At 42.4% G+C, this 16,766-nt stretch overlaps 1 protein-coding gene across 11 annotated transcripts in view; it reads left to right on the top strand.

The window, feature by feature from the left end:
• The window catches only part of VPS13B (vacuolar protein sorting 13 homolog B), a 1,297,298-nt gene that overhangs the window by 182,500 nt on the left and 1,098,032 nt on the right, over window positions 1-16,766 (top strand). For all 11 annotated transcript variants that reach the window (XM_073550458.1, XM_073550457.1, XM_073550459.1 and 8 more), the window contains exon 8: window positions 14,957-15,216. In XM_073550458.1, the coding sequence (XP_073406559.1) occupies window positions 14,957-15,216 (260 nt within the window). The remainder of the gene's footprint in view (window positions 1-14,956; window positions 15,217-16,766) is intronic.

Raw genomic sequence — 16,766 nt, 5'->3', positions numbered from 1 at the left:
ACAGACATACTACATAGCTACAGACATACTACATAGCTACAGACATACTACATAGCTACAGACATACTACATAGCTACAGACATACTACATAGCTACAGACATACTACATAGCTACAGACATACTACATAGCTACAGACATACTACATAGCTACAGACATACTACATAGCTACAGACATACTACATAGCTACAGACATACTACATAGCTACAGACATACTACATAGCTACAGACATACTACATAGCTACAGACATACTACATAGCTACAGACATACTACATAGCTACAGACATACTACATAGCTACAGACATACTACATAGCTACAGACATACTACATAGCTACAGACATACTACATAGCTACAGACATACTACATAGCTACAGACATACTACATAGCTACAGACATACTACATAGCTACAGACATACTACATAGCTACAGACATACTACATAGCTACAGACATACTACATAGCTACAGACATACTACATAGCTACAGACATACTACATAGCTACAGACATACTACATAGCTACAGACATACTACATAGCTACAGACATACTACATAGCTACAGACATACTACATAGCTACAGACATACTACATAGCTACAGACATACTACATAGCTACAGACATACTACATAGCTACAGACATACTACATAGCTACAGACATACTACATAGCTACAGACATACTACATAGCTACAGACATACTACATAGCTACAGACATACTACATAGCTACAGACATACTACATAGCTACAGACATACTACATAGCTACAGACATACTACATAGCTACAGACATACTACATAGCTACAGACATACTACATAGCTACAGACATACTACATAGCTACAGACATACTACATAGCTACAGACATACTACATAGCTACAGACATACTACATAGCTACAGACATACTACATAGCTACAGACATACTACATAGCTACAGACATACTACATAGCTACAGACATACTACATAGCTACAGACATACTACATAGCTACAGACATACTACATATATACAGTGCCTACAAGTAGTATTCAACCCCCTGCAGATTTAGCAGGTTTGATAAGATGCAAATAAGTTAGAGCCTTCAAACTTCACACAAGAGCAGGATTTATTAACAGATGCATAAATCTTACAAACCAAAAAGTTATGTTGCTCAGTTAAATTTTAATAAATTTTAAACATACAAGTGTGGGTCAATTATTATTCAACCCCTAGGTTTAATATTTTGTGGAATAACCCTTGTTTGCAATTACAGCTAATAATCGTCTTTTATAAGACCTGATCAGGCCGGCACAGGTCTCTGGAGTTATCTTGGCCCACTCCTCCATGCAGATCTTCTCCAAGTTATCTAGGTTCTTTGGGTGTCTCATGTGGACTTTAATCTTGAGCTCCTTCCACAAGTTTTCAATTGGGTTAAGGTCAGGAGACTGACTAGGCCACTCCAACACCTTGATTTTTTGCCTGTTGAACCAGGCCTTGGTTTTCTTGGCTGTGTGCTTTGGGTCGTTGTCTTGTTGGAAGATGAAATGACGACCCATCTTAAGATCCTTGATGGAGGAGCGGAGGTTCTTGGCCAAAATCTCCAGGTAGGCCGTGCTATCCATCTTCCCATGGATGCGGACCAGATGGCCAGGCCCCTTGGCTGAGAAACAGCCCCACAGCATGCTGCCACCACCATGCTTGACTGTAGGGATGGTATTCTTGGGGTCGTATGGTATTCTTGGGGTCGTATGCAGTGCCATCCAGTCTCCAAACGTCACGTGTGTGGTTGGCACCAAAGATCTCGATCTTGGTCTCATCAGACCAGAGAACCTTGAACCAGTCTGTCTGAGTCCTCCAAGTGATCATGAGCAAACTGTAGACGAGCCTTGACATGACGCTTTGAAAGTAAAGGTACCTTACGGGCTCGTCTGGAACGGAGACCATTGCGGTGGAGTACGTTACTTATGGTATTGACTGAAACCAATGTCCCCACTGCCATGAGATCTTCCCGGAGCTCCTTCCTTGTTGTTCTTGGGTTAAGCCTGGCCTCGGCACGGGAGGAAACTTTCAAAGGCTGTCCAGGCCGTGGAAGGCTAACAGTAGTTCCATAAGCCTTCCACTTCCGGATGATGCTCCCAACAGTGGAGACAGGTAGGCCCAACTCCTTGGAAAGGGTTTTGTACCCCTTGCCAGCCTTGTGACCCTCCACGATCTTGTCTCTGATGGCCTTGGAATGCTCCTTTGTCTTTCCCATGTTGACCATGTATGAGTGCTGTTCACAAGTTTGGGGAGGGTCTTAAATAGAAAAGGCTGGAAAAAGAGATAATTAATCCAAAGATGTGAAGCTCATTGTTCTTTGTGCCTGAAATACTTCTTAATACTTTAGGGGAACCAAACAGAATTCTGGTGGTTTGAGGGGTTGAATAATAAATGACCCTCTGAATAAACTTTTCACAATTTAAAAAAAAATTAAACAAAGAAATAACATTCTTTTTTGCTGCAGTGCATTTAACACTTCCAGGCTGATCTACAGTCCAAATGTCACAATGCCAAGTTAATTCCGAATGTGTAAACCTGCTAAATCTGCAGGGGGTTGAATACTACTTGTAGGCACTGTATATACATACTACATATATACTACATTCATACAACATACATACTACATATATACATACTACATACATGCTACATACATACTACATATATACAACATTCATACAACATACATACATGCTACATACAGTGCCTACAAGTTGTATTCAACCCCCTGCAGATTTAGCAGGTTTGGTAAGATGCAAATAAGTTAGAGCCTTCAAACTTCACACAAGAGCAGGATTTATTAACAGATGCATAAATCTTACAAACCAAAAAGTTATGTTGCTCAGTTAAATTTTAATAAATTTTAAACATACAAGTGTGGGTCAATTATTATTCAACCCCTAGGTTTAATATTTTGTGGAATAACCCTTGTTTGCAATTACAGCTAATAATCGTCTTTTATAAGACCTGATCAGGCCGGCACAGGTCTCTGGAGTTATCTTGGCCCACTCCTCCATGCAGATCTTCTCCAAGTTATCTAGGTTCTTTTGGTGTCTCATGTGGACTTTAATCTTGAGCTCCTTCCACAAGTTTTCAATTGGGTTAAGGTCAGGAGACTGACTAGGCCACTCCAGCACCTTGATTTTTTGCCTCTTGAACCAGGCCTTGGTTTTCTTGGCTGTGTGCTTTGGGTCATTGTCTTGTTGGAAGATGAAATTACGACCCATCTTAAGATCCTTGATGGAGGAGCGGAGGTTCTTGGCCAAAATCTCCAGGTAGGCCGTGCTATCCATCTTCCCATGGATGCGGACCAGATGGCCAGGCCCCTTGGCTGAGAAACAGCCCCACAGCATGATGCTGCCACCACCATGCTTGACTGTAGGGATGGTATTCTTGAGGTCGTATGCAGTGCCATCCAGTCTCCAAACGTCACGTGTGTGGTTGGCACCAAAGATCTCGATCTTGGTCTCATCAGACCAGAGAACCTTGAACCAGTCTGTCTCAGAGTCCTCCAAGTGATCATGAGCAAACTGTAGACGAGCCTTGACATGACGCTTTGAAAGTAAAGGTACCTTACGGGCTCGTCTGGAACGGAGACCATTGCGGTGGAGTACGTTATTTATGGTATTGACTGAAACCAAATGTCCCCACTGCCATGAGATCTTCCCGGAGCTCCTTCCTTGTTGTCCTTGGGTTAGCCTTGACTGTTCGGACAAGCCTGTCCTCGGCACGGGAGGAAACTTTCAAAGGCTGTCCAGGCCGTGGAAGGCTAACAGTAGTAACATAAGCCTTCCACTTCCGGATGATGCTCCCAACAGTGGAGACAGGTAGGCCCAACTCCTTGGAAAGGGTTTTGTACCCCTTGCCAGCCTTGTGACCCTCCACGATCTTGTCTCTGATGGCCTTGGAATGCTCCTTTGTATTTCCCATGTTGACCATGTACGAGTGCTGTTCACAAGTTTGGGGAGGGTCTTAAATAGTCAGAAAAGGCTGGAAAAAGATATAATTAATCCAAACATGTGAAGCTCATTGTTCTTTGTGCCTGAAATACTTCTTAATACTTTAGGGGAACCAAACAGAATTCTGGTGGTTTGAGGGGTTGAATAATAAATGACCCTCTGAATAAACTTTTCACAATTTAAAAAAAAAAATTAAACAAAGAAATAACATTCTTTTTTGCTGCAGTGCATTTCACACTTCCAGGCTGATCTACAGTCCAAATGTCACAATGCCAAGTTAATTCCGAATGTGTAAACCTGCTAAATCTGCAGGGGGTTGAATACTACTTGTAGGCACTGTATATACAACATACATATATACTACATACTACATACATGCTACATATATACTACATTCATACAGCATACATACTACATACATGCTACATATATACTACATTCATACAGCATACATACTACATACATGCTTCATATATACTACATTCATGCAGCATACATACTACATACATGATTCATGTATACTACATTCATACGACATACGTACTACATACAACATAAATACATAGTACATACATACTACATACATGCTACATATATACTACATTCATACAACATACATATATATACTACATACTACATATATACTACATACAACATACATACTACATTCATACAACATATATACTACATACAACATACATACATAGTACATACATACTACATATATACTACATTCATACAACATACATATATACTACATACATACATACATACATTCATACAGTACATATAACACAGAGTACATACTCACCAATACTTGTCACTTTGATCCCCAAAGCCAGTGTCATCTAAGGAAAAATATGAAAATAGCAAACCACCAAATACTCCCTGATCAGCAGAAATCCACGAGTGAGTGTCCCACGCCGATCTCCCGTGGAGAGCAGCAGCATCAGCTGATGCAACCGCTCTCTACGGGGCTCAGGAATCCAGTGTCGGGAGGTAGGTATCCTTCCGCACTGTATTCCTCCGCCACTGTACAAAATAGTCCCTGGTCTCACTTTATGGCAAATGCTGAATGGGAACTTTTTCACACAGCAATGCCAAAAGTGAGACTAGGGACTATTTTTTTTATAGTGGCGGAGGAATACAGTGCGGAAGGATACCTACGACCCGACATTGGATTCCTTGAGCCCCTAGAGAGCGGTCGCATCAGCTGATGCTGCTGCTCTCCACGGGAGATCGGCATGGGACACTAGTGGATTTCTGCGGATCAGGGAGTATATGGCTTGTTTGTTATTTTCATATTTTTCCTTAGATGACACTGGCTTCGGGGAACAATGTGACAAGTGATGGTGAGTATGTACTCTATGTTATATGTACTGTATGTCATTGTATGTAGTATGTATTGTATGAATGTATGTATGCAGTATGTTGTATGTCTGTAGCATGTTGTATGTATGTTGTATGTAGTATGTATGTAGCATGTATGTATGTTGTATGAATGTAGTATATATGTAGCATGTATGTAGTATGTATGTATGTTGCATGAATGTAGTATATATGTAGCATGTATGTATGCTGTATGAATGTAGTATATATGGAGTATGAATGTAGTATATATGGAGTATGTATGTAGTATATATGTAGTATGTATGTAGTATGTCTGTATGTATGTTGTATGTATGTAGTATGTCTGTATGTATGTTGTATGAATGTAGCATGTATGTAGTATATATGTATGTTGTATATATGTAGCATGTATGTAGTATATATGTATGTTGTATGAATGTAGTATATATGAAGCATGTATGTAGTATGTATGTTGTATATATGTAGCATGTGTGTAGTATGTAGTATATGTATGTTGTATGAATGTAGTATATATGAAGCTTGTATGTTGTATGAATGTAGTATATATGAAGCATGTATGTAGTTATGTTGTATGTAGTATATATGTAGTATGTAATATATGTATGTTGTATGGATGTAGTATATATATATGTTGTATATATGTAGCATGTATGTATGTTGTATGAATGTTGTATGTAAGTTGTATATATGTATGTTATATGAATGTAGTATGTATATAGTATGTATGTGGTATGTATGTAGTATGTTGTGTTTTTTTTTTTTTTTACATTCAACACATTAGCCGAATGATGGGACTGCTACCGTCCCATCATTGGCTAATGTGTCAATCACTGTCAGTGTAGCAGGCATCGCCCGATGGGACTTGTAGTCTCATCAGACGATGCCTACACACACACAAGACCCCCGGCAGGCCCGCACAGATCACCGGCAGCCGGCACAAGCCCCCCGGCAGGCCCGTACAGACCCCCGGCAGCCGGCATAGGCACCCGGCAGGCCCGTACAGACCACCGGCACAGGCCCCCGAGAGGCCCGTACAGACCACCGGCAGTCGGCACAGACCCCCCGCAGTCGGCACAGACCGCGCATCATGATGACGTCATTTCAGCAGCCAATCACAGCCATGCCAATAGTTAACATGCCTAACAGGATGTGCCCACACTTCTGAGGATTCCCATTGGCTGAATCAAATCGAGCAGGCTGATAGCTTTATGGGAACTTCGGATTCCGGTATCTGATATGAAAAAAAGTATCGGAAGTCAGTATCGGAATACCGATACAGCTAATATAGGCCGATACCCGATACTTGCGGTATCGGAAAGCTCAACACTAATCACTCATGTATGTGGCTGAAGGTAGGAAATAATATGGCCCATTGATCTACTAGTGAAAAAAACTGACCTCTTTACACTTGCGGTTTCGATTGCAAAATGATTCAAAGTTGCTTTTGTTAGTGAAGTGATATCCATTTGCCAGGTGTGCCCGAACTGGTCTTTGACTACTATATTGAACAGTGTACCGTAATTTGTTTGGTGACCACAAACCTCCCATCAGATTCCCTTTCAAAAGTTTTATTTACAATATAAATACATAAAACAACTTAGGGGATGTTCAAATCTTGGTCTTGACATCCACCAAATGAGGACCTTTGAGGTCCACATATCAGTCGTTCAGAAGTTCAAAGATAAGGCTTGGGGTGCCATAGAATCTAGGAGTCGAGTTTAATTCAGCCGTGCTTGCATTTGACCATAGTTATATTAAGTATACATTTTCTAGTTGTATAGAATTGCAGTGTATGCTGCACTACCCTATAGTTGTGATGCACGTAAATCTTATCTGGAGATGACCTAAGGCTGTGTGCCCACGATGCGATTTTTAAGCGTTTTTGCCACGATTTTTGGCTCAAACGCTGTGAAAACATTTAAAAATCTTGTACAGAACGCACCCCATGCATTCCTATGGCATTCCGCACATGCTGTGCTAATGCTGCGCTTTTTTCCGCGGCGGAATCGCATCGCGGAAAAAATCGCAGCATGCTCATTATTTTGTGCGGAATCGCAAAGAATTGCCGCGATTCCGCACCCATAGGAATGCATGACAGCCGCTTACTTCCCGCATGTGGCTATGCCCACCATGCGCGAAGTTAAGCGTCTCGTGCGGTTGGTACCCACGGTGTGGAGGAGAGGAGACTGTCCTCCAGGCCCTGGGTACCATACCCCTGTAAAAAAGAATAAAAAATCGGGGTATATTTACCTTCCGATGTCCCGCGCTGCATTCCCGGGCCTCAGCGTTCCCAGTAATGCCTTGCGGCAAGGTCCTGTGATGACGTAGTCTCGCGTGACTCTAGCGGTCTAGTGAGATCGCTATAGCAACGCGAGACCAACATCATCACAGGTCTCGCAAGGCATTACTGGGGACGCTGAGGCCCGGGAATGCAGCGCGGAAGGTAAATATACCCCGATTTTTTTTTATTTTTTATTATTTTTTAAATTCTATCTTTTACTATTGATGCTGCATAGGCAGCCTCAATAGTAAAAAGCTGGTCACACTTGTCAAACACTATGTTTGACGAGTGTGACCAACCTGTCAATCACTTTCCAAGTGATGCTTCAAATCGCTTGGAAAGTGCTTGAATATCGCACGCGGAAATCGTGGCAAAATCGCGATGAAATCGCATGGGAAAAACGCGCGATTTCTGGGAAGGAGTCCGGTTTTCAGTGTCCGGATTAAAAAGCTACATGGGCACATAGCCTAAATCGTTGGCATTAGTGGTGGGCTAGAGCTGTCACTGTTGACTCCCCTCATTATCTCCTGTGGCACAACAGCCATCTGTTAGATCACCCCTATAAGTATGGTCTGGGTAAGAGTTGGCCTGCGGTATTTGAGTCCACTATTTGTTGAATCCTCCACCTTCCCAACCTCTTGACGCGCAGAATTAGGCAGATCATAGCAAGATTTCAATGTCTTCAACTCAGGCATGCTTTTATTGCACAGTTAGGCTCCCATCAACATACACTGCTCAAAAAAATAAAGCGAACACTAAAATACTACATCCTAGATATCACTAATGAAATATTTCAGTTGAAAATCTTTGTTCATTACATAGTGGAATGCGTTGAGAACAATAAACATAAAAATTATTAATGTAAATAAAAATTATTATCCCATGGAGGTCTGGATTTGGAATGATAATCAAAATCACTGTGGAAAATCAAATTACAGGCTGAGCCAACTACTGTGGAAATGTCTCAAGACAAGAAAATGATGCTCAGTAGTGTGTGTGGCCTCCACGTGTCTGTATGATCTCCCTACAACGGCAGATATTCTCCTGAGGGATCTCCTCCCAGCCCTGGGTTAAAGCATCAGTCAACTCCTAGACTGTCTGTGGTTAAACATGGCGTTGTTGGGTGGAACAAGACATGATATTCCAGATGTGCTTGATTAGATTCAGATCTGGGAAATGGACATGCCAGTCCATAGCATCAATGCCTACATCATGCAGGAATTGCTGTCACACTTGAGCCACATGAGGTCTAGCATTGGCATGCATCAGAAGGATCCCAGGGCCAACCCACACCAGCATATGGTCTCACAATGGGTCTGAGGATCTCATCCCGGAACCTAATGGCAGTCAAGGTACCTCTGGCTAGTACATTCCAAAGAAATGCCTCCCTACATCATTACTGACTCGCTGCCGAAACCGGTCATGCTGTGGGGATGTTTTTCGGCAGCAGGAACAGCGAAAATGGTTCGAGTCGAGGACAAGCTCGATGGTGGGAAATACAGGGATATACTTGAGTAAAGCCTGGTTGTCTGTCAGTGATTTGAGATTGGGACAGAGGGTCACCTTACAACAAAACTCAAAGCATACTGCTTAAGCAATACTCGAGTGGTTTAATGGGAAATGTGTAAATGTTTTGGAGTCACAGTCGAGACCTTAATCCAATTGAGAATCTGTGGTCAGACATGAAGATTTCTGTTCACCAGAGGAAACCATCTAACTTGAAGGAGCTGGAGCAGTTTTGCCTTGAGGAATGGGCAATTTTGTAATCTCTTCAAAAGGAGGCTCTACAAAGTATGACTATAGGGGGTGAATAGTAATGCACGCTTTGTCCTATTTGTTGTTTGCTTAACAATGAAAAGAAAACCAAATGTCCACAGTTGTAGCCATGTTCTTTACATGAAAAAAAAAATGACATTCCAGGCTGAGGTACCAAAACAAGAAAAATGCCTAGAGGGACGAGTACTTTCGCAAACCACTGTATAAGCGGTTGTGCACACAGTAGGTTCATGCCTCCATGCATTGGCACAAGATGACACATAATATTTTTTTTTTCTGTCTCCAAAGAAAGATAAAGGCATATCTCCCCGCATACATTGTTAGTTTATGGCTCTGTGCAAAATTGGGTCGTAATATTGCATGAGAGTTAAAGAAAAAAAAAAACTTGATTATGAGAGTTAAATCCAATTCCTGTGAACTTATGCTATTTTAAGGGCTTATATTCTTTATTTATTTTATTTTTTGCTCCAATACAGCCTAAGGGCAAACTAAGGTATGTACACACATTGCGGATTCTGCTGTGGATCCGCAGCGGATTTGGCCCTGCGGATCCGTAGCAGATTCGTCTGCGGTGTACAGTACTATTTAAGGCAATTCAAAATGAAAAACGCAGTGCCCGCGATGCGGAATTTTCCGCGGTTTTAAATCCACAGCATGTCACTTATTTGTGCGGATTCCGCAGCGGGTTGGTACCTGCTCCAAGACTGGTGTCAAACCGCAGGGGAAAACCGCAGACTAATCTGCAGAAACTCCGCAGGTCTTTTGACCTGCGTATTTAGACAAATCCACGGGAAAATTTTGCAGCAGAATCCGCAACGTGTACACACAGCCTTAATATGGATGAGAGATAGGCGAGACATAAGCTTAATTTTATTTTTCTTTAAACTTTCTCTTAATCTTCAATTTTTTTTTGCAATCAAGGCTACAAAATGTTTTTTTTTTTTTTTTTTTTTTTTTAAATTCATTTATTGAACTTCAGGACATAAAAAATGCACAACATACAATTGCCCTATTGTGGTGTAATGACCACTGTGTCCGCTAGGGGGGCGCTGTTTGGATATCCCAAGAGAGGGGATGAGTAACAGAATATGGAAGGACCGTTATGTATCTCAAGGTGGGTGGCCTTGAGATGGAGACTTATGTATGTGTGTGGATCAGCAATGACATTGCTGAGGTGTTGCTTCAATGTGTCAGGGTGAAGTCTCCAGGTAACTAGAGAGATGGGCGGGCCTGGTTACCTCCAAACCCAACCCAAGGGGTGTGTTCAAAGAACACTTGTAAAGAGTGTGAGTGGTTGAAGGACCTGTGATGAAGTCAGTCATGTGACCTGGTGGGCGTGGCTATGGACCATATAATGTGGCCAGGGTAGGTCACATGTGGTGAATGCTGGGACCTGGTTGGTCCAGTGTGGAAGGTCCCACTGAGATGGGGCTTCCTGCCTGACAGCACGTGTGGACGTTGTGTTTAATGGCTGCAAGTGCCTGAGAGTTCCCTGGAGGAATGAATGTCTGCAGTATGTAGAAGCAGCCATGAGACAACCCTGACTGAGTGAGATATAACTGTGAGGCTGAAAAGCCTGCGTATTGGACATAGCTAACAGAGTGAAGCTCTGTCATGGACGCTATGCCGTTTATATATTGCTGGTCATGGTTTATGATGTTTAATAAACCGCATGGACTAAACTGGTTTATGGAGAACCTGTGCCGGATCTGATTTTGTGGTTGCCAAGCGAGTGATCCCCTACTTAAATGACAGCGCTACCTCACACTATGTTAATAAACATTTTCTATAGAGCATACATGTTTCCATCCATTATTAAAATATAAAGCCAAGAAATTGCACACTATTTTTTTATTTTAAAAGAACAAGGTAGCATTGTACATAACCTTCCCAGTATGCGCACAGGACAGTTGGCTATATATCACAAAACATGTACTGTATATCGAACAAATCTCACAAGCCTTTTAACATATTATTCGGATAAGGAAATCTAATCAGAAATTCCTAAACTAAACTACGACTACCACTACATCAACCTATATCTACTATTTCGCAGCCTAGTATCCTACATCATACTATCTCGTATCTGATGTCTCAACCTTGCAGGGTAAGATGAGAGGAGTTCCACCTCCCCCAAATCTTTTCAAATTTACCCGGGTATCCCCTATTTTGGTATAACGTGCGCTCGTATGGAACAATCGAATTCACCAAGTCAATCCAAGTTCTAAGGGAGGGGGACAAAGTTCCCATCCACCGTAGTGCCAGTACCTTCCGTGCCATAAATAACGTCTCACGCAGGAAGACCCCATCATGTCGAACCCAGATCTCCGCATCCCATTACAAAATGTTTTTTAATGCTAAGTGTATGCTGCTTTTTTTTAGCTACTGTCGAGCATACATGCTCAGCAGAAATATGTCCACCAGAGTCCCGAGTCATTTACCTGCCAAAGAGACTTATTGCAAAAAATAACATGTACAGTTAAATGAATATTATGCCTTCATATGCTGCCTAGATGTAGGAGGACATTCTTCTGGTCTCTGCTTCGTGAATAGCTATGTATACGCCAGAATATTTACTAATTTATACAATACAGTGTGCACTTAGATCAAATGCAATATAATCTAAAACAATAAAAAGATAAGCATCGAGAGTATGTACTGCATGATGTCCGGTAAATTCCACCACCCTCGATGGGCTCCACGCTCGCCTTTCTGTGTTGTACTACATTAAGCACAGTGCTATGTAATATGATGTCAAGAACCTCAATCAATGTGAGAAGCTTCTCATTAAGACTAGTGGAATCCTACGACTCTTAGAGAATAGACCATTGACGAAGAAAAGTTATGAATGAATGGCGCAACTGGATCTTTCACGATTATCTTGCCCTATTGAGTACACATTTCAGGAGCGCTCTGCTCCTTTCCTCAGTTGGGAATACATAATGTATGCAAGCAACATTTTAAATCCTGTATACATCACGAAAACCTGACCGACGTAGTATTGGTCCTACTACCAACATCAAGAAGCCAACCCATAAATATCAGATGAACCATATTCACTTCATTATCATAATAAATGTTGGTCACACTTTTCTTAGTTATTTGGATGTTACATTTTAAAAAGACTTAGTCTGATGCCGATCATATGAAGTCTCAACAAATAATAGGATCAAACATTCATATAATTGGAGTTATTTGAATTACAAAGTGATGGTCCACAAAAGTTTCAGAAAAGTGTGACCAGCGGTAATGCTTTTTTTTATATTTGTTTTTTTTTTTATTGAAGTGTACATGATTCATGTTTTGATGATATTAATGGGTTGACTTGTTGATGGTGATGGGGCCCATTTTCAGTGGGTCTGTTTTTTTTTGCTACATTTACATGTCACCGTTTTGTATTAGGCGCAGACTCAACCAAATAGGTGATGACCCTATACTCCCAGATTTTGCTTGTAAAAACGCTTAGGCTAGGTTCACATTGCGTTAGGGGCATCCGTTTAACGTTTTGTTAAACGGATGCGCTAATGCTGATGTCATTTTTTACATCTTTTGTGCCCTTAGCGCTAACGCATGGTAGCATTTTGTTACCATGCATTAGCCATACAGGTCTATGCCCATCGAAAGGCGTCCATTGGCTGTGTGTTAGACCAGACGCACCGGAAAACACGGTAGACCCGTTCTCGGGTGCGTCACAAAGTAACGCATGATCGCTAACGCATGCTGAATTTGGCATGCATTAGGATGCCTTACTATAATGGTGGCCAATGGGTGCATTAACGCATCTGTTACATAGCGTTAGTGCCACTATGTAACGGATGCGTAAACGTATGGCCATAACGCAATGGAAACCTTCCCTTAGTCAAGCCTAAACGTTGCTGGAATAATCTGTATCCACAAGGGTCATTTCATTTCATTTACATATCACATGTGAATTTTTTTGCCTCTGATTTTCCATTTGTTAATATATTTTCAGTTGAGTGCAGAAGTGTTAGGTGTCGGTTTCCTGCAACTGCCCAGCAGGGATCCAGAGCCTCACATTCAGCGGTCTCCCATTCTCTATCGACCACAGAGGAGCTTGCTCAACTGCCCTGTCGTTCCTGACGCTCTGCTAAGACCAGCTCTGTGGGTCTGGTTGCTGCTGCCACCTCTGGGCCAGCAATAGCAACGCAGGCTGCTCAGCAGCAAGCCGTTAAAGAGGCTAAGTCCTTCCGTCGCTCCACTGAGCATGCTCACGAGACGATCTCCCATTGGAGATCGGGAGTCACATGCACAGGTCCTTCTCCAGATCTGATTGGTCCATCTCAGGGATCTGGAAGCTTCCGGAAGGTCCCAGCTATAAAAGGTTCGCATGGCCGCTCGGCCATGCGCTAGTATAGACTCTAGTTGTTAACTGTGTGAATGGTGATGTATGGACTTGCAAATGACTCATTAAGATTCCCCTCCCTCTGATATTACGAGTGTGTACAGGGAATTAGTGTTAGAGTCAGCGCCAGTCAGTGGCAAGCCACAGTGCACATCCTCCACAGTGCTAGCGTCCAACAGTGCGCCTGCTACCGGGCATTGTCGTATAGTGGCAGTGTCTGTTGCCACGCTGCTGTCAGCAGCTCTTCTTGGCGTCCGCGGTTGCGGCGCCGCACGCACGGTAGGTCTAGACGGATGTGGACTCTGTCTCTTGGGCCAAATCATGTGACCACATACCATGCATGCATTCTTCTGAGCCCTGTGACGTTAACAGGCTCAGCCTTTGTGTTTAACACTTCAGCGTCTCTGTGAAGGAACAGAGATCGCCCAGTGCACTCCGGGTGCTGTTCAACCCACGTGCGTAATACCGCCATATAGCGTGTCTGCCATTACCTAGCAGCAGTGTAACACCTACTGCACGGTGGACCCTGGGCGGCGAACACAGTTATTATTTAGTGCGTTCCACCGTCCCTAACAAGAAGTTCTCTATTATTTTTTGTATTATGCCTTTACACCTGAAGAAGGGAGTTTTGCGCTCTTGAAATGTAAATTCATTAAAGCAGGGGTGGGGAACCTCTGGCCCATGGGCCGTTTACAGTCCCCGATGACCGTTTATCCAGCCCCCCGGAATTTTCTGCAATTCTTGGGCCTGCGGCTGTATTTTGATGGCACCCAGCCCTCTAATTCTTTCTTGCTTTGTGAGCACATGCACGTAGTGTTCACTGCTGAGCGTGAGGCGTGTGCAATGAAAGATTATGTCCTGACACCACTGCCAGCAGAAGGACTTAGTTTGTGGTCGGAATTAGTGAGAGATTTGTGCGGCCCCCGTAGGATGGTATAAATATTCAAATTGCCCTTGGCAGGAAAAAAAGGTTCCTCACCTATGCATTAAAGCAATTTACTTGATACTACCTTCAAATGCTGCCTGTCCTACATTTATATAATCCTAGTGTGTAGGTGGGAGCTGCATTTGTTTCTTGCTTTCTTTACTTTTAACATACTATTTAGTTAATTAGGATCATAATGGCATCACAATAGAGTATTCGATAAAGTCGTTTTCTGTGTTTTGCAGGATCTGAAGAGGAACTAGCAAGTGTGCAGTATCCAGCTCAGGAAATGTACCCCATGCAAGATGATGACCAGCAAGGATGGGTGTCATGGGCTTGGTCTTTTGTCCCAGCCATTGTAAGTTATGGTAATGATATGGAAGGAGAAGATGGCTACACCGGATCTGAAGATGGAAGTGTAACACTGGGTCACCAATCGCAACAATCCAAAGATCCAATTATCTCTATAGGCTTCTATTGCACAAAGGCCACAGTTACCTTCAAGGTTTGCTGGTTATCTTACTATTCCTTGATTTGTTTTTCTGTGCTAGTAAGTATGAAGGAGAGTAGATTAAACAGCTATCTTTAATGTAGTAAAGACTGGATATATGCATGGTCATATTTAGGGTGTATTTCCAGACGAAAAATCCTTAGTGGAATCGTTAACAAAGATGTAAAGCGAAACCTTGGGTTTCTTTTGCTTATTTGCAGTTCTGTCTGAACGCAGATTTTCCCAATTCATTTGGCTAATTTGCATGTTTTTTCCCAATGCATTTTCCACCGTAAAAATTGACTTGTCCTTTCTTTTTTTTCAATGATATGAATGGATTTCAGCTACAGAACAGTGTCCCATGGGAGAGAATTGTATGCGGAAATCGTGTGTATTTCACTATTATTTCACTGTGGATTCTGCATCAGAATCCAAATGAAATTATCTTAATTTCAAACATGATTTTAATTTGTCTAGCTTAGATTTGGTCTTTTAACATCTTCCTGACATTCACTGTACATGTATGTCTCAAGTCGGGGTCAAGTATTTGAGGTGGGCTCGGAGGCAAATCCTGCCCCATTCCCGGTGGATGATGACTCCGTAGTTCATTTTCCTGTAACAGCACCGAGTTTTGTCGAGCTCCAACCGCTGCTGTTAACCTCTTAAATGCCACTGTCAATCTTGGTCAGCAGCTTTTACACCATGCGTACTGGGGACATGCCTTCGGTCTCCTGCGATCATTGCCCTTCCACGACCAGGGATGCCCAGTAGTTTGCCATGGTAGTTCAGCAGACCCCTGTAACCTGCCGTGATGGTGCTCTTTTGATATCCAGTGTGCGGCTACGCTTCAAAGGAGACTATGATTGTTACTATATTCTGAAATACAATTGTTTGAGTGATCAGACGATACAAATCTCTCAAGGTTAGTAAAAAAAAAAAGGTAAAACTAAAGATGTTAATAAATAAACATATCAGGTATTGCCGAGTCCAGAAAAGTCCAATCTAACAAAATATAAAATTAATTAACCTGATGATTAAAAACAGCTAAGGCCTCTTTCACACATCAGTTTTTTGCCTTCAGGCGCGATCCGGCTTTTTTTTGTAAAACCGGATCCGGCAAAATGCAATGCCGGATCCAGTTTTTCCCCATTGACTTGCATTAGCGCCGGATCGTGCCGGATGGCTTTGCGTTTCATCCGTTTTTTGCCGGATCCGGCAACTTGTCTCATTCCGGCGTCTGGAAAAAACGGCTACTGTAACGTTTTTTGTCTCCGGCGAAAAAGCCGGAAGCGCCGGATCCGGCGCTTCCAGCTTTTTGCTACAATGAAAGTCTATGGGCGCCGGAATGCGCTGGATCCAGAAAAAGACGGATCCAGCCACCAGATCCGTTTTTTTAAGTCTGCGCATGCTCAGATCCAATTGGCCAGCCCCCAGGAAACAGATATAACCTGCTAGACGGATCCAGCAAAAAAACGGATCCGTTTCTACAGTTCTCCAAAATTTATACCGGATCCGTTTTTTCTAAAAATAGCCGGATCCTGCCTGACGGCAAAAAACTGATGTGT

The sequence above is a fragment of the Dendrobates tinctorius genome, unplaced genomic scaffold (genome assembly GCF_039654945.1).
Source record: "Dendrobates tinctorius isolate UK_male_01 unplaced genomic scaffold, ASM3965494v1 ptg000165l, whole genome shotgun sequence".
NCBI classification, from domain to species: domain Eukaryota; kingdom Metazoa; phylum Chordata; class Amphibia; order Anura; family Dendrobatidae; genus Dendrobates; species Dendrobates tinctorius.
This window is presented reverse-complemented; position numbering and strand designations above follow the sequence as displayed.